This window comes from Phalacrocorax carbo, chromosome 1, assembly GCF_963921805.1.
Source record: "Phalacrocorax carbo chromosome 1, bPhaCar2.1, whole genome shotgun sequence".
NCBI lineage: Eukaryota > Metazoa > Chordata > Aves > Suliformes > Phalacrocoracidae > Phalacrocorax > Phalacrocorax carbo.
The window spans coordinates 51643832-51667016 of NC_087513.1; the positions used below are offsets into that span (position 1 = coordinate 51643832).

General features: G+C 39.3%; 1 protein-coding gene across 1 annotated transcript in view; it reads left to right on the forward strand.

Moving 5' to 3' along the window:
* Positions 1–2264: 2264 nt before the first annotated feature.
* CFAP54 (cilia and flagella associated protein 54) overlaps positions 2265–23185 on the forward strand; it is a 118058-nt gene continuing 97137 nt past the window's right edge. The window contains 8 exon segments of the mRNA XM_064458720.1: positions 2265–2455; positions 7748–7853; positions 13482–13628; positions 15662–15833; positions 17346–17404; positions 18732–18875; positions 19295–19408; positions 19508–19609. Coding sequence (XP_064314790.1) covers positions 2265–2455; positions 7748–7853; positions 13482–13628; positions 15662–15833; positions 17346–17404; positions 18732–18875; positions 19295–19408; positions 19508–19609 — 1035 coding nt within the window.

Consider the following 23185-nt stretch of genomic DNA (forward strand, 5'->3'; position numbering starts at 1 on the left):
CTCTCAAGTTCCCCTTGAAGCTTCTAGGCACTGCTGCTTTGGTAAGTGCACGTCTCTGTGTCCCCCAAGAAAGTGAAGACCAGCCCTTTAGGATACAGCACCATCTAGTGAAGCAAACTAGCTCAGGTCTTCTTCACAGAGACTTGAAATGGATGTCACCAGCAGACTCACAGTGGCACAAGCTGCCTTTCACAACAGGCCAGTGTTTATTAGTCATCTGGAATCCATCACAGGAAGCTCTTTGGTTAGCGTGGCAAAGCACAGACAAAATCCTTAAATGTAGCGGTAATTGCTCTCCAAGCCAAGTTCTCATATTTCAGTTGTCTTGTAAAATTTGTCTCTGTACCCAGTGATTTCCAAATCCCAGCATCAGCATCTTTCTGCCATGTCTGTTCATTGCAGGCTTTGTTTTCTACTGCCTCCACAGAAATCTGAGGAACCTGCTCCCTCTTGCGCTCAGCCACTTGCTCCCACCTAAATGCATAGCCATTGCCACCCCGTAGCTACACAATAGCTGTTGGGGGATGGATCCACACTACTCCCAGCAGGTAACAATACAAAATCAGTGTGTAAAATGAGTCAGATATGTTAGTAATAAATGAATTAAATTGTTTGCATATTCCCCATAGTCTCTAAATGATTCCCACATCATTTCTCTGGCCTGGCTAATGCAGTATTTTCTGGTTCCCATCATTCAGCATGCCCCTCCCTGGTCGTTCAAAGGATAGTTTCTTTACTATCATCTATGAATTGCCTGGATGCACTTTTCAGGTACTTCTTCGTTTTACCCCTCTCTATTGATCCTTTTCCATTCAACGTCAAGAGACTGCCTCCAACTGGCCCTGGCTGCTGGGATTCATTGCTTACTCAGCACATTTCTAAACTTTCACTTTCGTTTTCAATTAAGCTGTCCCTTACATTCATCACAATGATGAACATGGCAACATAGCTGGTCTCCTCCAGAGCCCTCCCAAATCCCTCTACCATAATGCCTATAAAGAACTTGAAAACGCACAGATTGCTGTGACCACCTCCTATAACATTGATAAATACTGCCTGGTTTTTTCTTAGTTTGCCTCTTTTTTAATAGAGAGATGGAACCGTTTAGAGGGATAGCACACTTTCTCTTTTACCTGTAGTCGTGCAGTGCGCAGGCTCAGTGATGCCATTGGTTAATCATATAATCATTAAGGTTGGAAAGACTTCTAAGGATCAACAAGTCCAACCGCCAACCCAACACCCACAGGCCTCCTAAACCATGCCCTGAAGTGCCATGTCTACATGTTTTTTGAACATCTCCGGGGATGGTGACTCCGCCACCTCTCCGGGCAGCTTGTTCCAATGCCTGACCACTCTTTCAATGAAGAAAACCTTCCCTGATGCAGCTTGAGGCTATTTCCTCTTGTCCTATCACCTGTTACTTGGGAGAAGAGACCAACACCCACCTCACTACAACCTCCTTTCAGGTAGCTATAGAGAGCGATAAGGTCTCCCAACAGCCTCCTTTGCTTCAGACTAAACAACCCCAGTTCCCTCTGTCTCTCCTCAAAGAACTTGTTCTCCAGACCCTTCACCAGCTTCGTTGCCCTTCTCTGGACACGCTCCAGCAACTCAATGTCCCTCTTGTACTGAGGGGCCCAAAACTGAACACAGTATTCGAGGTGTGACCTCACTGGTGCTGAGTACAAGCGTACAATCACTTCCCTACTCCTCCTGGCCACACTATTCCTGATACAAGCCAGGAAGTTCAAAACAACATCCCTGGTGAAACGTTATTGGAAAACTGTCCCATAAGGTAGGTCGTGGCCTCGTCCACGCTCCCTCCAGCAGCCTTCGTGTGGCACACCACCTCAGACCTGCAGTGCCTTTTGCTATCAGCAGTCCCAGCCGCTGCCATGGCGCACGGTGCCCACCAAGCTTCTTCGGCTGCCCCTCGGCCGTGGGTAGCCTCAGAGGGAGGAAAGGGCTCTCTCAGCTACTGGGGAAGCAGTGCGAGGACTCGCGGCTCGTACCCCACCGGGACCCCTCGCTCACCCCCCCAGAGCCTACAACCCGATCACCGAGCCGAAGAGCCCTCCGAAGGGGGCCAAGGCAGATTTCATCCCTCCGCCGCCCCTCCCGGAGCGGGGGTTCAGCGGGGAGCGGTGGGAGCCGCGGCCGGGCCCCGGGGCCCTCAGGGTCGCCCCGCGCGGCGGGACCGCGGCCGTTGCCCGAGGCCGTTGCCGGGCGACGCCGGCGCGTTCCCGCCGTGGCCGGACCGGAGCATGGCGGAGCTCGCCGTGCCGCCGCTCCACGCCTCGGTCCCGAACCCCCAGCCGGCCGCTTTCTTTGGAGCGGTGGCGCCGGGGAACCCGGTGGTAGACAGCTTCGAGGCCGAGCTGCGGGACGTCCTGGACTCCCTACGGCGGCTGGCGGGCGCGGCCGGGCCGCAGCAGCACGACCTGCACCGCCGCGGGTAGGGGCTGCGCCCCCTTCTCCTTGTCGTCGCCCCCCCTTGTCGTCCCCGCGTCGCCGCTCGCTCCGGCAGCCCTTGCCATTCCCGCCGGCCCCTGCCTCCCCCACCCCACCCCCGCCTCCCTCTCCAGCCCCTTCCCCTCGGCCGCCTCACTGGGGCTTTCCCCGCCTCGGCCTGCCCTTCCCGGCCCGCCGGGCCCCGCCGCCGCCCCTTCCCTCCTTCCCCGCATCCGGGGAGCGCCTTCCCTCCCGCTCCCCCTGGCCCGGGAGGTAGTAGGGAGGTTGTTCTCCTGGGTCAGCATCTCCAGCCGCGTGCCAGAACACCAGCCATCCGCCTTCCCTTTTTTTTCCCCTCTCTCTCTAAATTAACCCCCCAAAAAACTGAAGACCTCCTTTTTCAGCACTTCCTAGAAGTTAACGCTTTAGGGAAAAAGCACAAGGTGTTGTGGAAGTTGGCAGCACCACTGTTGGTTGTATCCGAGCTGCCTGAGCTTCCTGGTAGGAAAATCCCTCCACAGTGCTGGAGCAACTGGCAGCCCACCAGCAAGTGCTGCTGCGTGCGAGGGTGAACGCGTGTGGGCACGTACGTGCCTCTAAAAGATGCGCTCGCAGTAGGGCTACATGAGGATAACACCACACAGCTCTTTTTGTGCATACGTCTATGTCTACGTTGGTATATTTTTATACACATAGATGCAGGCGGAGCATATGGCAACTATAATTGTGCGTATTTGTTTGCTCCCATACGTGCATATCTGTGGGTATGCATAAATCTAGATTTTGTAATGCAGTTAAGTTAGAGCAACTGGTATCAGTGTATGATTCGTAGTGCATGCATATGTCTATTATAGACTGCATTTCTCATGTAGCTTTCCCCACTGCATTTAGATACATTATGAGATGAAATATCAACTGCTTCTTTTAAGGTACATGGTTGATTTTCTATTGTTATAATCTGAGCAGTGTTCTATTCTAAATTCACAGGCCTCTAACGTAAAAACCCAAAGGTTTCTCAGGTTATCAATATTTCATTCAAAAACAGCACAGGAATTGGTTTCAGGGTGGTTAACTTATGGCTTACCTGCAGCTTCTACCCTTATGCATTTAACTCAGTACTTTCCTAGATGTAGTCTATAAGTGACCCTTCTCTAAAGGAGCTGCACACATTTTCAGGAGGTACTCAGATTCTGCAGCCTGGCATTTGTCTGCACTGGAGACCTTTCCTTTTCTAAGCTATCTGGATTTGTTCATGCAGCGTGTCCATCCTTAGGTCTAGGCCTATATCTATCATACAGGTATCAGTCTCCAGGCTTTTGTCTCTAGTGTTTTGAATCTCAGTATGTTGGCTTTTTGTATTGCTTCAGCAGCTGATTTCAGTGCTTTGCTATTTTTAAGCCTTTCATTTATAGCTTTGGCCTTTTTTTTGCTTTAGCTGATCTCTATTCTTACTATGAAAGCTATCCCCTCTAGGCCCCTTAGAGGAAGGAATGCCACTCAGCTGCTTCAGACACCACCAAAATTGCTGATGATGAACATATTAGTTGTATTTTCTATACATACATCGTACCTTCTGGTTGGGAGTTGGGCATGCTGAATGTCGTGCCCAGTTATCAGTTTTTATGAACAATGTCTCCAAGCCTTTCTTTACCCTGTGGAATATTTTGACCTGAGTAGGCTCTGTCTTTTTCAAACTGGTATTTTGTACGTGACCCATGTCCACACGTAACTCAATTGGCATGAGAGCATTTTCTCATCCAAAGAATTCTGCAGCATTCATCATGGAGGTGAGAACAAATGCTACCTGGTTCTTGATCCCAGAAGTCACTGGCAGTGATAATCCATACCAAAACTCCATTGAGAACATAGTGTAACATGAAGCTCCCAACAGCTCTACATCCTCCGGCATTCTTCATTTGTGTAGGGGCAGTACAGAGGTAGAAGACTGGAATTCTGATTGTTAGCATATGTTCAGGCAGCTAGCAAAATCATGGATATTTATTTGTGATTATGAAATTTCAGGGTTGTTTCTCCCCTGCCCCTCATTGTTTGATAACTCAAAATTGGAGCATATGCTGCTTGCAGAACCAGCCTTAGTCTAGTGGTTCCTAAGAATTTCTGAAGGTAATGGCTGTAACAGACACTTTCCTAAATGCTCAAAAGACTACTTTCTGTGTCATTTGTCAGGCTACTTTTCCTGGCATGGGTTGAGGTCAAAGTGTTCTTGTTATTGAGGAACAAGAAAACCAGCTTCTGCATGGCAAGTAAGTTCAGTTTAGGAAAATAAAATTGTCAGCTTCATTCCTCCAGTGCTGTCAGCCTTTGGTATTGACAAGTTAACAGCAAGGCTGTAATTTAGGCACTTAGAACATTCTAATGTAAGAAACAAAAATTACTGAGGACCTGCCCTGTACTGGAATCACAAATGTTTTCAATCAGAAGAAGTAACAATCAAAAGTATTTTTCCTTCAACTAAATGAGAAGTTGTTTTACCCAATTTCCCTTGGCAACGGAGCCATGAAAGGATTACCTTGAACTACTGATTTTATCTCACGTAATGTGGCTTAACCACCCTTATTTAATAAGTCATCTTTTGATCAGTATCAGAGAATCGTTTGCTACCTGTAGTAAAGACTTTTGGCCCAGAGTATAGCCATGTGGGCCTTACCCTGTGCACACTCTTATGGGTTGACCTTAAGGAATTTTTTTTTATTATTCACAGGGTGGTTGGAAATGAAGAAACTTCACCTCCGAGCTCTGACAGCCCAGTATTTTTTAAGACTTTACTCGCTTAACTTGTTATTCTGCTGTCCTACAGCCTGTTTAAAGGAAAGGCTGATGAGCTGTTTGGGAAGTAGCTCTCTCTCCTCCTTTATCTGTGTCAAAGAAACATTCCTGTGTCATGAACTCACTTGTAGTTAGTCATGGCATTGTAGCAGATAGAGTTTACCTTAATCTTCCTATTGAAGTTGAAAATCTAGTCAGATTTGTCACTACTTTACTAAACTAGTTTATTACAGATTTGTTACTCATTTATTACATCTAAGTAAGTATTAATATGAGCATTCAAAACCAAAACCGAAGATGGCCTTCACTGGGGACTTGCCAGCTGATCAGTCTTAAAGTTTATTAGTCTCACCTTCCAGAGCTTTATCTGCTTTATTCTTACTATCAGTTACTTTACAGCCTTACAACCTGATAATTACCTGGTTTTTGTCTCCCTTTATCCCTCCCCCCCCAGTAGTATCCATCAAGTCTCTTGGACTCTGAAAGTCTTTTCCTAAGCTTCTTCCATTGATGGTCCAAGGCAACTCTGCTCGAGTGCCTGACAGATTCCTTTGCTTTGCGCTGCTTTGCAGATTTATCCCTACTAACTAGAGTGGGATACTTCTCTCAGTATAAGAAATCAGGAGTCACCTAGACTGTTAATTGCTTAAGGAAGGGCCAGGAGGGCCTCATTCCCCATTTAGAAGGTGCTCTTCATTAAGCTAGGCTATGGTTTCCTTTAAAAACATAATGCCTTAGAACATTTTATTCAGATTGTTGCTTTTGGCCTAGTTTGTGCTGTTACTGCATTTTTCCTTTAGGATACACCTCTAGAATGTCCTACTTATGTCTTTGCTGTTTACTTTCAGAACTGAGAATTGTGCCAAGATTATACTTTTAGAAAAAAAATTTTTTGATTGTAATTCTCTGGTGTAAAGATCATTTTGACAGGTTTCTCATGCAGCCATCTGTTTCACCTTGAAGTGTGAAGGTGGCTTGCAGCTTTCTGTGTGGAAAAAATGATGTTACTTATTGTGCTTTTTTATTGGGAATCTTCTTATAAGCTGAAATGAAGAACTGTCTAGGAGACTCTGAGAATGTATTCCAAGTTCCTGAATGTCAGAAAACAGCTTAAGAAAATGTCTTGCATTCTAATCTACCATCACTGTCTTAAGAGATTGAAAAATTCCAGGTACCTCACACCAGTTAGCACAAGATTTACATGTGAGAATTCAGCTAGAAGGTTATTTTCAAACATTAATTCCTCTCTCTTCAATTGTCTTCCTTCCTTGTAAATTGCTATCTATGAATAGTTTAGCTGTTGTGGTTTCACAAGGCACTCTTTGCTGAGGTTTCTGTACAAGTGTTTTGTTAAGAGAATATATGCAAGAGGTGCCTGGCACTGTGAACACTGTCAATACTATTAATAATTCAGTAACAGGATTCTTTTCTGAAAAATCCCCGTGTTTATTGTCATTGTGTCTGATCAATTATTGTTTTCCTGTTTGAATATAGCTTTTGTAAGGAAGTTACAAGTTATAGCTTTTGTAAGGAAGCAGGGTGGGAAAGTTGTACATGTCAAGGCACTAACCCAGCAGACAGCCGTCAGTAGGGACTATAATACTGGCGTGGTGTAGTCGGTTCCTCTGTAGAGGAGACAAACTGCTTAGAGCCAGCTACCATTTATGGGAGGCTTGCTGGCTCAGCCAAGTAAGTAATTTGTTACACAAAGTCATCCTTGATGACAACTGTGGCTAGAATAACAGGCAGAGGCAACAGAATAGCACTGCAACTTTTGCCATAAAATCTTTTCTATTTTAACAAATGTCTCATTTGCTTCCCTCTGAATCCTACCCTTTACGATTTAAAATTCCTGAACATTTCATGCCAAATGTAGTTCATCCTAGAGGCTTTCTAATGACTTTCTTCTTTTGTGGTTTGTGGTATAGCTCTATATACCATGAGCTCTAAAGCTCTAGATACCATAGCTCTATATACTCTATAGCTCTATGGTTTATTCCATGGCTACCAGTTTCGAAGTTTTCTGCTATGTGACATGCAGTGTTATTTTGGGATCTTTTTTCCTGCTCTTAGCATTTGTCGTTTCCAATCCAATAACTGCTGTGAGCTGTAATCCATTGAGTATCTCTAAAATATCAAATTGTTTCTTCAAACAGAACCTCTCATCAACTCATTAGCTAAAAGGTGGGACAGATTTTCCACTTGTGACCATGTTTGAACAGTGCGAAGGGATTAATACTAAGACAATTAAATAAGAATTTACACAGGAGAAAAGTCATCATATTTTAAATGTGTGATAAAAATGTGACAGAAATGAAACCCAAAAACGTCCTCGGCTGTTTTTTAAATCCAGTTTTAATAAGCGCTTGTTTTGAAATACATAGATGTTCAAATAGATTTGGAAGAAAGGGGTTTTCATAATTTGAAGTTTCCCTGATTTGTTTACTTGTTATGACAGGTCTCTGCCAGTTTAATCTGAAACATTTTCTCCTGGGTTTTTTTTTTTTAGAGCAAATACTTTGTTTAATATTTGGATCAAATATAAGCCTCGACTGCCAGAGTGGTATTACAATGAAAAACTTTTGAAAGTTGGTGATTCTCTCGCTCAGATCAAAGTAAGTCATATGAAAACAGAAGAGGCTCAGTCACAGTCTTTGTTTCATTATGTTTCTGTACTACTTTAATTTTTAATCACATTTTACTGGAAGCTATTTAGAAAGTAGCAAAATTTTTTACAAAATAATTCCAGTGAGAGTTGGTGATTTGTATCTCTTGCTTATTATTGTAAAATTAATTTTTTGGTATATTTTCTAGATATGTATTTCCTATGCACCTGTTGCCTTTTTAAACACCCCAAAATCTTTCTTCAATATTTGTTTGAAGTTTTAACACAGTAGAGTACAATATCTGACTGTGCCTGTAGACACTGCTTTAGCACAAATTGGCGGTGATGGAGCAGTGTTGGTTTGTTCCACTGAAATGTCAACTCAGGACTCAGTTAACCAAAAGTGACTGTAAAGAATTGTCAGGAAGGGAACAGAAAATAAAAAACAGAGTGCAGTTACACGTTGTACAACTATATGTATTGATGGTGCTCCTGCATCTTGCGTTCTGTGTGCACTTCTGGTCTCCTCAAAAAAGGTAAATCACAACTAAAAAAAATTCAGGAGGTAGATTGTTGAAGACTTTGAGGGTATTTGGAGGGGGATGTTTCACTATACGATAACTCTATATTCTTACCTAGTCGCCTGTTACTGGCTGCTGTGGGAGATGTCATACCAGGCTAGTGAGTATTGGTCTGACCCAGTAAGGCTGGTTTTACGTTATATTCTTACATAATATTTGTCCTTTGTGTTTGCTGGGAAAAAAATCCTCAAAGGCATGCCACTCACTACCTCAGTGATATCTGTGTCAGAAGATCATGTCGTAAAATCTGGGGCTTTCAGGGGCAATTACTACACAGCACTCAGAAGTGTCTCAAAGATGTACAGTTGAAAGCTAGTTGCAAGTCATTCGTTTTAGGATTGAAGAAGGGTATGTGGTCCTGAGTGATACAGTTATGAAGAAGAAATACTGAAGGATTACAGAGTTATAGGTTAATTTATTATAAAGATTCAGTACTTGAGAAGTTGCTTTAGAGAATACACTTAAAGATTTTAGAAAACTAGCATAATTTAGAGTAAGGGACAGTTCCTAAATAGAGGCTATGTGCTTAGTGTGATTTTGTGTTTGTAATGATCTCTCAGTGGACTTTTCCACTTTTTGCCGGGAACATATTAAAAGATATTTATTTGGTCAATAATACTTTCCTAGTTTAAAACTCTGGCTATTTAGTGTGTCTGTCTTACGAGACAGTCAAGTATACAGTTTAGCTATGTTCTTCAGTCTTTCAGGGCTATTTCAGGCACAGAATTTTTATATTAGTCTTCTAAAAAGTTGATTATAATAGAAAAAAAATTATTTATAGCACAAAAGTTAAAGTAACTGATTTATTAGTAGAGTTCTTCAATGCTTTTAAAAAGATTTCTGTAACTTCTTAATTTTTTAACATAATGGGAATAAAAAATTAGATTAAACCAAGTTTGAATATTTTTCAGAATGGGAGTATTAAATTTTAATTCCTCCCTTCCTGCCCCTAGAAAGAAAAACAGATAACTGACATTGTGTTTAAACTGAAAATAATTGTTAAGAACACTCTATTGACTTTTTCATTAGGAAAGCAGTTAAATGCCAGTTTTACTCATATTCACCCTTTTTCATTCTCTGCAGCATATAACACTATTAGATTCCATCTTTTCACCTAGAAAAGAAGAGAGCATAATTTGAAATAATGAAATCATAGAATGGTTTGGGTTGGAAGGGACCTTAAAGATTGTCGAGTCCCAGTCCCCTGCCATGGGCATGGACACCTTTCACTAGGACCAGGTTGCTCAAAGCCCCATCCAACCAAGCCTTGAACACTTCCAGAGATGAGGCATCCACAACTTCTCTGGGCAACCTGTTCCAATGTTTCACCACCCTCATTGTAAAAAAATTCTTCCTTATACTGAATCTAAATCTACTTTCTTTTACTTTAAAGCCAAGTGTCCTGTCACTACATGCCCTTGTAAAAAGTCTCTCTCTGGCATTCGTGTAGCCCCCTTCCAGGTACTGGAAGGCTGCTGCAAGGTCTCCGCAGAGCCTCCTCTTCTCCAGGCTGAACAACCCCAACTCTTTCAGCCTGTCTTCACAGGAGAGGTGCTCCAGCCCTCTGACCATCTTTATGGCCCTCCTTTGGACTTGCTCCAACAGGTCCCTGTCCTTCTTATTTTGGGGCCTGAGAGCTGAATGAAGTACTCCAGGTGGGGTCTCACCAGAGCAGAGCAGAGGGGCAGAATCACCTCCCTTGACCTGCTGGCCAGGCTTCTTTTGATGCAGCCCAGGATATGGCTGGCTTTCTGGGCTGGAAGAGCACACTGCTGGGCCATGTTGAGGTTCTCATCAACCAACACCCCCAAGTCCTCCTCAGGGCTGCCCTCAATCCAATCTCCACTCAGCCTGTATTTATCCTTGGGATTGCTGTGACCCGTGTGCAGGACCTTGCATTTGGCCTTGTTGAACTTCATGAGGTTCGCTCGGGCGCACCTCTCAAGCCTGTCAAGGTTCCTCTGGATGGCATCCCTTCCCTCCAGTGTGTCAACCGTACCACACAGCTTGGCGTTGTCAGCAAACTTGCTGAGGGTGTACTCAATCCCACTGTCCAGGTTGCCAACAAAGGTGTTAAACAGCACCAGTCCCAATACTGACCCCTGAGGAATGTCACTTGTCACTGGTCTCCACTTGGACATTGAGCCGTTGACCACAACTCTTTGAGTGTGACCATCCAGCCAATTCCTTATCCACCGAGTGGTCTATCCATCAAATCCATGTCTCTCCAATTTAGAGACAAGGATGTCATGCAGGACAGCGCCAAATGCCTTTGTACTAGTCCAGGTAGATGTCATCAGTTGCTCTTCCCTCATCCACCAACACTGTAACCCCGCCCTAGAAGGCCACCAAATTTGTCAGGCACAATTTGCCCTTAGTGAAGCCATGTTAGCTGTCACCAACCACCTCCTTGTTTTCCATGTGCCTTAGCATGGTTTCCAGGAAGAGTGTATCAAGATATAATGTATCAAGATAATTTGAGGAGCAATCTTTTGGAGGAACACATCCAGTGAAACTGTTCTTCCACTATTATATCACCTGCTTATGGAATCCAGTAAGGATAAATGCTATTTATGGAAAGCATACGTATGTGGCCAGTAGGTGAGCTTTTCCGCAGAACTGGGCAAAGGTACGAGTATCATGCAGATATTACAAAGTTTTATATATTCTTCACTGCATCTGCCCTAAAGAATTCCACAAAAGTGTCCTGCCTCCTGAATGAAGAGCAGCAAGCTGAAGCTGAACTTCAGCAGTACTCAACAGTCACTGGTAGGCTGAAGAAGGCATATAGAAGAGTCCGTGGCTGTGGGGCCATTAGAATTGAAGGTATAGCCTCATGGTATAGGTTTAGGAATACTCACAGAAAATCTTAAGGAAGCTTGAATAACTGCATTTGTTAATAGCCACTTCATTGCCTTTACAATTCCATTTACCATTTTTCCATGTTCATGTTTTCCTCAAGTTTTCTTAGCTTCTGGGCCCTAGGAATTGCTTGGAATACTGCATGAAGCTTTTAGTACTTGGGAACTGCTGCTCTCACAGTGTACTCAGTAAGAAGTTCTTTCAAAAGCATCAAACCCTGCTCTGTGTACCTTACATTGGCTTCCTATAGCACAGCTCAGGTGTGGTAATTTGGTCCTTATGTCCAAGCTGCTTAATGAATGGGTCCTAGATTACCTAAAATTAATTAGATTTCTGAGTAAAATGTTCAGCTTGCACCTTCAATTCTCTGGTGTAACATGGTTTTCTACAGTAAAGGTAAAGTTAGCAACATCATAGAAAAAGCTGGTTTGCTGGCCAGCCTAAAACTTTGAAATGAGCTCTCTTTGGAACTCCCATTTTTAAGTACATTTCTTTGACTTTACAAACTTAGTTTTCATTGTATCATTTTTTTCCCCTGGAGAAAATAGAAAAAATGTGATGGATGTTAGTTACAAATTTATTGCCTTACTGGAAAGATTAATGTGGTGTAACACCAGGCTCTGTGATAGATGGAATAGACCCTGTTCCATAAGTACCCCTCTTGACTCCTAGTTGAAAAATTAAACTCCTAGTTGAATTTTAAGGCACCTTTATGTTACATAATACTTAATATTGCATAGTCTTTAAAATTATTGAAAATTATTAGTCAGTGGGTGAGCACTAACTTAACTTTCTGTCCTCCTGCTATTTTTTAGTGCCTTCTCACTTTAGATTCCTTTCCATTATACATCTGTTATGTATCTTTTAGGACACACCTAAATTCATTATGTGGTATATCTGGAAATTAGTTAGCCCATTAGTCATCATACTGATCAGCACTGACTCACTTTTCCCCCTCCCTCTCTGCCTGTATCGGCCTGTTATCTCTGCTCTTATACATATATTTTAAACTGTTTGAGAGAGAAATTACTTTTTTGCTATATATTAGAAACTAAGTTAATGGTATTCTGATCCATGACTTCAGATTCTAAGAGTTACCACAGCCTGAATCTATGTATTAGATTACACAAGTAACCAACTGCCCATAGCTGTCGATGGAAAGTAAAAGTTTCTGTGTATGGCTGTTGCTTTCATACAGCAAAGAGGATAATAGGGCCATGTGAGTTAGACTCCTCAGATGATTAAAAATTCAGTGTAAGTGCTACCATGGTGATAGGAATTTATATTGAAAAAAGTGGGTGCAAGGAAATACTTTTGAATTTTCTGTGATTAAATATTAAATGATTATTTTTATGAATACAAATTAGTTACTTTTCTCCCCAGAATTTACCATGACTGGTGTGTGTGTGTGCTAGAATTAGTGAAGTTGGTAGAGAAACCTCTAAATAATCTTTGCTGCAGGAAGTGGTGGAGGTGATTCAGTAAATGGCACTTCCACATCTGAGTCAGAGCTGAACCATAGTCTCAGCATGATGTTAGAGTGGTTCAACGTGCTGCTGGGAAGCTGTTTGGAATGACACGTAAAGCTCAACATCCTGTTTGTTAACAGTTCTTAAAAGACCCGGTAGCAATTTCTGGTCTATTAATGCTGACTTCTTGGCCGTATGTAATTCTGGTTGTCGTTTGTTTCATTCTTTTTTAGTGCATCTTATTCTTCCTCTTCTCTTCCTCTCTGCTTTTATGAAAAAAGGGCTTTGACATCAGGAAAACAGGGGAGGAGGAAGTGATGATGTCTGTGCATGTTCTACATACATATGTTCTACATTATGAATTACTCCTCTCAGAAGTGTAGTATTATTATCATTACTGCTGCAAAGCTGTGGGACATTCCAGGAACCCTTTGAGTTTATTGCATTAGCTCAGGATCATACTTTACAATTTTTCTCTGATATGTCATATTTATGATTAAAATAAACAGAAACTCCCAAAGCACAAGCTCTTCTTTTAAGTATTTCAACCTTTCATAAGCTGAGGGCATCCACATTAGAAATTACATTGCTGAATGTTTGTACGAAACTTCAGTATTTTACTTGTAGCTGCTCTTTCCTTTTTACATAAAGCTAATAAAAAATAACGTTTTATAGAAATAAAAATGTAATATAGAAACTATAAAAATAACATTATTTGCTCTTCAGGAATATAAGTTGGCACTTCTACAGTGCTATGGAAGATACCTTCAGCAGTTTGTTTCTGTAAACCTTGATGATATCATAGATGATGTGCATCGATTTAAATCCACCTTTTTTCCAAATGGTTTCAGAGACAAAAATGCAGCACTTACGGTAGGTGGTTGTTTTTTTTTTTTTTTGTCAAAGACATTCACATAATCAAAATAACTAGCCTATTTTATCCTTCACAAATGTACTTCATATTAATTAAGTATTAATATTAACTAATCTTTAATAGTTTGTCAATATAGATATTGTTGAGAGGATGTAAGTGCTTATGCCTTTGTGGCTTAAGCCAACCACTATCAACTTAATGTTAAAAAGGCAGTTTTCTCTAAACAGGTTATTCTGTAACTTCATGCAGCAGATTTTGCTCTGAAATGGTTGCTATTAACCACTGTCAGAATCAGGATATGGGTGAAATGTGATAACTGTCCTGCAATTGTTGTAGGAATTTCTGTTCGATGTGATCTAAGAACTGGGCAGAGCGCAAGAGAATTAAAACACTGTAATTTGTACCATAAACGTGCAAAAATACTGCATGTAAAAAAAGCTGATGACATAGTAAAAAATCATAATTGCATTACTATCATTAGCTTACTTGCTCACTATGAAAAAAAGGGGCAGAATGCTGAATAGTTTTTTAAGTGCTCTAAGGTCTGGGAAGCTAAATGACCTCTAGAGTATGTTGGCATCCTTTTGTGTTAATTGGTTATTGAGGTATGGGCTTGCAATTTATCAGTTGTTGTCCGTGGACGGAACTGTTTCAGTAGGTATAGGGGGAATGCTAAAAACATGTTACATTTTATCTTAAGCAGTTCTTCACTGAGAAGCTCTATTTTCAGTACATAGTGGATATTTCAAAATAAAGTAATGCAAGTTATTCTGTGATCAAGAACAACAAAAGGAAATTGTAGGCATCTCCTGTGTATTAAGCTAATCAAATTCATATTCCTCTAGTCACAGGTTGTAAATAGATGTTTAGTGAGGAGGAAAAAGCAGACAGTTTGCTTAAAAGCTAGAAGTAGATGTCATGATAGAAGAAACACTCTATACTATTTTTTGTTTTTCAAAAATAGTTCAGCTTCCTGGAGAGAATATGATCAAATCCTATGTTAATCCATTTTTTTTGTTTGTTTGTTTGTTTGTTTTGGTTAGGTTTTCTTAATCTTTTGTAAAGAAATTTGAAGTTCCAGAGATGGTTTCTCCTGTTTCCTATATGTCTGTCTTTTGAACCAATCATAGTGCCAGATGTTATCATGAGTCTATACTAAAACGCCGGTTCTATAACTTGGCCTTTAGACACTGAGATATCCCTAAATTTCAGATATGGAATCTAGTTTGACAATGGTCTCTACAATTAGAAATGGATAGTGATATTGTGTCAAATGATTACATCTAAAGGCTTTACATGTAGATTTTTTTTGCTAGGTTTCTGCAGCTAGCTTCTGTTTTTTTTAATGTAACACTAAGGAAATCACAGGAATGGAGGTCCAGGGCTTGAACTTCCAGTTTCAGTGAATTAACTGCAAAAAAAATATTGTTAAATATTATCAGGTTAGTAGGCTTCTGAGGGGTTGATAGTTACTGACTGGCCGTGTCCCACTTAGCTCATTTTCTCACGTTGGTTTGTTCAGATGATACTGTACTCCAGCCAAGACTGAGATCACATTATGTTAAGTATTAAAAGGACAAGAAGGAATAATGCATCTGTAGAAGAGAAAACGAATAGATGAGGGTGAGAAATAAGATATCTGATATACTATGGAGAAGTGCAGAAAAGTTAAGACTTGCCTTAATTTACAGAGGACACCTTTAGAGAAGCCAAGAGTTAAAGCCAGATTCTTTAAATATCGGTTTAGTGCCTCATTTATCCTTTCTCCAGCTGCTTTCAGCAGCCCTAGTGCACTAGGTGCATTTTCATCCTGTGGTACAGTGGAAACTGACTCAGGCTAATTGTACAGCAACCTTAAAGCTCTAGCACCTTCTCCATATTCTCTTATTTCAATGTCACACTGATTTTTTTTCTGGTATGCTCAGTATTTTAATACTCACCATTTTGTTGTACTTTGCTGGTATAAAAACAGATATATGCATCAATTTTTTAATATAGATATTAATTTTACATATGTTTCCATATGTTTTAGTTCCATGCTTTGCAAGAGAGGAATGTTTGCATTTATCAGATGGTGTGCAGCAGTGACAGAAACCTCCAGAATCAAGAGTCCCTGCAGACTTGTTTCAGTGTCTTGTCCTCCTTACGACTCACTATGCAAGTGGCTCTACCTCAGGAGAATTTGTGTTGGCTTATCTACAATGGTACCTCAGGCTTTCCATTTACATTTCTTTGCTAAGCAAACCTGTGGAGGGAAATTCTATGCATATTCTTTATGATCAACCTAAGGGTCATGAATAAATCCCTAGTTTGCCTTCAGTTGCAGTAGGGTTTTTTAATTTTTTTTTTCCTAAAATAAGGGATTTTAAAATTCAAGTTTCTACATAGTGTGCCTTTTTCAGATGGACTGTTGTAAAAGTAATAGCTTTTTCATCATAGCTGTCGTTAGAGTATACTAATAAAATGAAATCTAACAGCATAAGTGCTTTTTTTGAGTAAATCCTGATTAAAAAAACTCCTAAGATTTTTTAATCAATAACATGTTTGTGTTAATGTTGTTAATGTTAATGTCTGTCCATGACCTTACATCTTTGTATTTTTTTAAAATGATCTTCAAGGCTGGAGTTAATAATAGGACTATTCTAAAAAATTTAATTTTGGAAAATTTACTTTCTTTGAGCTATAATTGGTCAAAATTCTTATCTTTTGTTTTGCTGGGACTGCTGTTGCCCTCAGTCCTTACTTTTGAAGGGCGGTTTTTGTTTGTCAGTTTCTATAGGAGAAGAATTAAAATTAAAATATACTCACCTGCCTTTCTTAAGTTCTACTACCTGTGTGGGACAGGTGTCTTTACCAAAACTAACCAATAATCTTATTAGAAGTAAATGTTAGGCAATAATTCAGATTTTTCCCAGTTCCTGAGCATTTTTCTGCAATTTGTGGCAATAGATTTTGTGCCTCATTACACATTTGACTGACAAAAAAAAAATCTTCCTAATGCTTGCTCAATTCTTGCTTATTGGGATAATAACACCCTTCTAGCTATGACAGTTGACATGATGCCTCCAGCTGCCACAGGTGTCCCTTTCTGAACATTCATACAGACAAAAGAATAGACTTGCCCCCCACAAGAACTGCAATGTCTTTTATACCTCTAGGGCTGATTTTTGAAAAGCAATTTTGTGACGTAGCCTGAATTAAGTAAAATTTTGACAGGATTTTATTTGTAAGTCAATTTGATGCTTTTGAAAATTCTATTCACAATCAATTTTCTTCATTTCACTTATCATACTTAATATCACATAATAGAGGTGTTGTCTGCTAGGACAATGCCGTGACTGACTAAAAGAATCACATAAGGTAAGGTCTGTGAGAAGAGGTAATATTTTTTTAGAGGCACTGGCATTTGGGGATAAAAATAAGATTTGTTTTCTCTCTCAGTTATTTAGTAAAAATTTGATATAGTGCTTTTTAAAGATTTCATTCTTTTATGATACTACTTCATTGTGTAGGTATTTTTGAAGCTAATATCACCCAAGAATTTAATGGCTTCATCTTCTCTAATTTAAAAGTAGTTATAGAAAAAATGCTAGATTATTTTTCAGCCTCTGGAAATAACAACCCAGATATTAAGAAAAAGTTTCACTTGGTTAGCGTAACAAATGTCATGTAGGATTATAGAACTTACCTGTTTTTTACTTATTTTCTTTTTGCAGGTACTCTTTATATTTACACCATATGCAGACATTTGATGATGAGAGGTCAGTCTGCTAAGGTATGGCAAAATAAATAGGAACGTTTGAAAAATTTACAGAAGATTGGAAAATGCTCCTGTATTTTGCATAACACTGTACCCTGACATGTCTGTTGCATTGTCATTGCCAATGGTAGCAATTTGTCACACGGGAATAAAATGTCTAGGTTGCAAAATGGCCAATTTTTAAGGCCTTATGCCTTTATGACTCTTCTCCTTCCTCAGTTGTGGAATGGAGCCCAGCATAATGTCTTGCTGTTCTTTGAGATTGGGTATTTTAGACTGTTTCAGAGGGCTCTAGGTGCTTTGTTTTTGTGCAACTGTATCAAATCCCAAGAATTGGTCTTTTGTTTTGTAAAATGTGGAAATGCACTGACACCTGGTGGCTAGGTTTTTAGTTGTAAATACTTGATAAAAATGACCTGGCCTTTCCCCCGGCCTTTTTCTTTTTAACTGTGAATGTAATTTTTGTTTGTCTTAGCTTTAATTTTCCCTTGTACAACTTGAACCGAGTCTGGCTCAGCCTAGATCCAGTATATTTTCTTTCTGTTGGTTATATTAATCGTTCATTGAGCAGGAAAGATTTTTTTCCCTTTGAACAACTTTTATTGAAATTGGAAGTGATTTAGCACCTCCTTTAACATATTCAGGCTTTTACTACACAGGAAGCAGAGGAATTGATCATACGCATTTCAGAATCTTTTAATTCAGACAAAAAGAAAATCTGTATATTGACCTAATTTAGGACTAAGGTTGTGCATATTTTGTGTAACTCAGAACAGCTGACCCAAAGAAAATACAAGGGGAAGATATTGTTCTATCAGTTTAGTAGGACTAATTCTTAAAATTAGATTGCTACAATGACTATGTTGGCCCTAACATTAAGAGCTGATAGTGTAGTTCCATGGTTGTAAACTAATGTTAGTGCAGGCTATCACCAAAGAAGGCAGACTCCGTTGCATCCCAAATAAGTTTGCTGATCTAGTTGAAAACTAACTTAGAAAAAAATGATCACTAGAGCTGACACAAAGGAGAGGGAGAACTCTCAAGATAAGAGCAGATGAGAGAGGAGAGCAGGACCGTTGTTTGGTGGCAAAGCTATAGTGAACTGGAATGGTTAAAGGTAGCTTGGACACCAAAATATAATGCTTGACCACAGCTTCAGATGTGAAAAAACTAACAATGTGCAGAAGGAATGCTTTTTAGTCAATAAAACATGTTAAAAATTAATACAATTTCTGTGATGTTTTTTCCCTCTTTTAATTCATCCTACCAGGTGAGGATAAATCTTTGTATATTTATATAGTTTAAAATGCATTAATTTTAAAACTGGGTTTCTTCAATACAGGTTCTGGAATACTTACTGTGGGCCAGTATATGTATGGAATCATCTGTTCCACTCCTATCTGTACATTATTTGACGTGGAGAGCCACCCTATATACTGCAGTTTCTCAGTGTTACTTTGATTGTCAAGCCGGCATTTATGGAGAGGTATTCTGATTTACCATATGTAGCATTTCAGATGCAATCAAATGGGAAATAGATTTTATTTAATTCCTTCTTACTATCAGATCGTATGTATTTAGAGTTCTGCGCATATTCCAAAATTTAACTGCAAAGTGGAGGTGTTTTTCCATATGTAAATGAGTAATCAATGCCAAGTGAAATGCAATAGTACTTTGTAATAGAATCATTTTCATAGACCTCTAGCATTAAGTAGTGGCCAGCCCCTATGCATATATACAAAAGGTATTTTGCAAAGGTTTTATTTTTCCTTTTCAATTGTTTTTCATGACCTGGCTTTCATTGCAGTTGTCTGAATTAAAGAATTATATGATTCTAAAATAGAATATTCATACAGAATATGAAAAAATAGTATAATTTTTTTTCTTTTTAAAAACTTTGGACAGGTGTTTGCTCGCCGTGGTCTCATTAAAATTGATGAACTGAAGCAATTAGAAAATATCAGTTCTTCACTGGAAGATTTGGAGACAAAAAAGATTTTTAGAGAGGCCACTCTAAAGGTATTATTCTGCAATTCATTATAAACAGGTAGAGTAGCTACAATCTCTATGAACAGAACACATAACACAGTTATTTACTTACCTTTTCCTTTGTGTCAGATGTCAGTAATGATTTTCAAGAGAGCAGTATATGAATCCAGAAGAAAGCCAAAAAGCTACTTTCGACCCAAGTTAAGATTTAGCCTGAAAGAAGCACAAAATGTAAGCCTAACATTTTGTATAATCTTTCTCTTTGTTTGCAACTTGCATGTGGTGAATATGTGATATAATTCTGCTTAATAGACAAGAAGAAAGTTTTACTCTTTCAGTTTCATAGTTAACATAATTTGTTATTAAAGCTCAACAGACTTGAGGGAAGATGTAGTAATTACTACTTCAGAAAATACTGATTTTTCTAACATTTTTTCTCCTTTAGCAATTATATTAGCAATAAAAATTAGAGAAATCCTGTTCAAATTCATACCAAGTGTATGGGAATCCTGAGTTTGCCCTGTTGTATTAAATTACTGTGATGATAAAGGGGTACTCTGGAAAAAAGCTACTGTGTTTTTATATTTTTTGTACTTACATTGGAGAACTCTTGTAAATCTTGAAAGATTGTTTTTGAAGGCCACATACTTTTCTGCAAGATACCGTGAATTAGAGAAAAGGCATCCAAGATACAAAGTAGACTTTTAAGGAAGTAATGAATTTCCTCAAATTTCACTCTTCCCTTATGTTCTTTACAGCTAGTGTCAAGAACGAGTGATCCATTGAGATAAGAATTATAAATAGTCAAAGAAAACGCTTTTTGTTGTGTGAGTTCACTGTCCCTTTTTTGGTGAGCATGCAGACTTTAACATATCAAACTTTAGTAGTTGAGTTATCTTCCTGCCATTATGCTGCTATGTGGGTTCATAATGGTTAAGCATCTTACCTAGATTGTATAATTCATTTTTGGTCATGGGTTGGTAGGTCTTTCGAATTCAAGACCTTTCCTAGATGCAGGCCTGCACAGATAGAATAGAAAGTTCCCATTTTGATTTCACTCTGCCAAATAGGATGCTTCTATCTAACTGGTTATTCCCTTTGTGATGGACAGGTGGCTGTTCTGCTTTCATACTGTTTGCAATTGTGTTTTAAATAAATTTAATTTCTGCAATATTCCATAGGAAGCTGGCAGAGAGGAGTGACTGAAAATACTAATCAGCAAGCTCCCAAACCCGTACTCTTACTGAGTGATAGTGCCTGCTCACTGGAATGCTTTGCACCCATGTAAACTAGAGATTGAGATCGCTGCAGTGACAGCCTTTTGTGACAGAAAGCATTATTCTGTGGAATGTTGTTAGCTCACGGTGATATAAATAGTTTGGTTTTATGGAGTAAATTGTTTTCTTTTGCAAATACTGCATTATGAAGAATTACTGTTACTGCAGTATTGTAGAAGTAAAGATGCTGGTTGCGTGGGACTTCTGGAAGTCATTTAGTCCAGCCTTTGACTTGAAGCGTGACATTTGCCAACGATAGATCAAATCAGCTGTGGCTTTGTCTTCAAAACCTTCAGTGAAGGAGATTCCCTAATCAATCTAGATAACCTCTTCCAGTACTGCACTACCCTTCTAATTAACAGGGTTTTCCTAATCTGTAAGTCATCCCTGATGCTTTCGGAGTCATCTGAATTGAAGTAATCTAGTCCAGTCCCCCAAAGTTAAAACTGTGGTCATCACTCCTCGTTATACTATCTGTTTCTACTTAGAAGAGTTTGGCTTTTTTACTTTTATGAGTCTTCTTCAAGTAGTTGTGGGCAGCTATTAGGTCACCCATCAGCCTCCTCTTTGCCAGAGTAACTAAGGCTTCGTTAGCCTATTCTGCCCCTAATCGTCTCAGTAGACCTCCATGGGACCCTGTCGTGTTTCTTAGCATCCTTCTTACACAGAAGAGGCTAAAAGTGGACATAGTACTCTAGGTGGAGTGTCATGAGTTCCAAGTAAGGGGAGAAAATAACCTCTCAATCTGCTGTTTACACTTCTCCTAGTGTAACCCAATCTGCAGTTTGCCTTCTTTATGACAAGAGGGCACTACTGGCTGAAGTTTAATAACCAGGTGTTTTTTGGCAGCACTGCTACTCCGACAGCTGGTTTCCAGTCTGTGCAGATGCATTCCTCCCCAGATGCAGGGCTTGGCACTTCTCCCAGTAGAACTACTTCCTCAAGTTTCTCAAGGTCTCCTTGGACTGAAATTCCATCATCCTTTAATTCTCATTATGTAGCTATAGATCCATTACATATGTACCTCATAATATATATAATGGCAAAACTGAGGAATCTGCATTTTTTTGAAAGACAAAAGGAAAGAGATACTACAAAGTGACATCATCTTCGCCACAGCTTATCTCATGTTAGAACAGATTCAGACATTCTGAGCTGAACGAATAGATTAAATCTGGATTTCTTTTTTCATAGTTATCTAATTTACTCATAAAATACTTTGGGATAAGCTACAAGTAAAAACATGTACTGCACTACGTACAGTAAAAGCCAAATAATTCTAAATAAGAATGATGTATTTTCTGTCTTAAATAATTGTTTAATAATTATATATTTTTTAATTTAGTTATTTCTTTGCCATTAGTCTATATTATGTAGGGTTTTTTTAAAGAAAATTGGCTAAACTAGAAAGACTTACCAGAAGCAATTGAGATTGCTCATTTTATACTGCTTGTGATTAATAGTAAAATTATAATGAAGTTATACCAATATGTTACAGATGTGATCTGTTTTGAATGCTTCTGTTACATAACTTATTAATCAAAGCTGTTTAAAAGATTATCTGATACTTTAGTTTCAAATCATTGACTTGAATTATAATTAATATTAAACAGCTGCATGGACAGCAAAATCAATCTGTTCCAAACCTCAACATGTTCAAGTGTGTGTGGTTTGCACATATAAAGGAACCGGTCAAGTTCCTCAAGGTCAGTTGATTCTGGAAGACTTAAGTACTTCTGAACGATGATCGTCTATAAGTCTTGCTGAACAATTAGGGTATTAGGAACTCAGCATGCTTCCAAAGAGGGTGCTTGCTCATCAGGTACCCATCATGTTACTAGAAACCTATGTCTGTCACACAGCAGGAATCTCATATATCTGATCTCCAGAAGCTTGAAAGATATTCTGTAAATTATTCTGTTCTGCAATGCCTGTTGACTTTCTGACAAAACTGAATGCTTGAAGTTAACAACAAACTGTTAGAAATTACACTGTTCATAACTCCCCCACCAAAAGTCTTTCACTTCTAAAATGTGGTACAACAGTTTTCATTACCTTATTTAAGAAGGACGAGAATTGAATTTTCATATTTCTTTCTGCATGCCTTTTGTAGTTTTACAAGATTTGTTGAATGATGATGTAAAATCTGAAAGCACTGTTTTAATAATGATTTCGGAATATTTTGTAGGTTTATTAAGTCTCAAGTAAATACGAAAATATGGGACATTAATTTTTGTCTAATGTTTTGACTTTCAAAACAATTCCCCCTTTTAATTATAAAACGTACAATGTAGTATAATGGGTAGAACGTTATAGTTATTGCTCAGTTCAGCATGTTACAGAGCACATTATGCTTGGACTACTGAAGAATTAAAGCTCTTCCGCTCTTCCTTCTCTTCTAGTACGTATGCAGTGGAATTTGGTTTTGTACTTAAATCACCTTGAAAAATGGAACCAAGCTAGTCTAATCTATTTAGTTTAAGTTAGCTTTCACTTTGAGGTTCTTCTGCACCAGGGCAATATTTGTTTT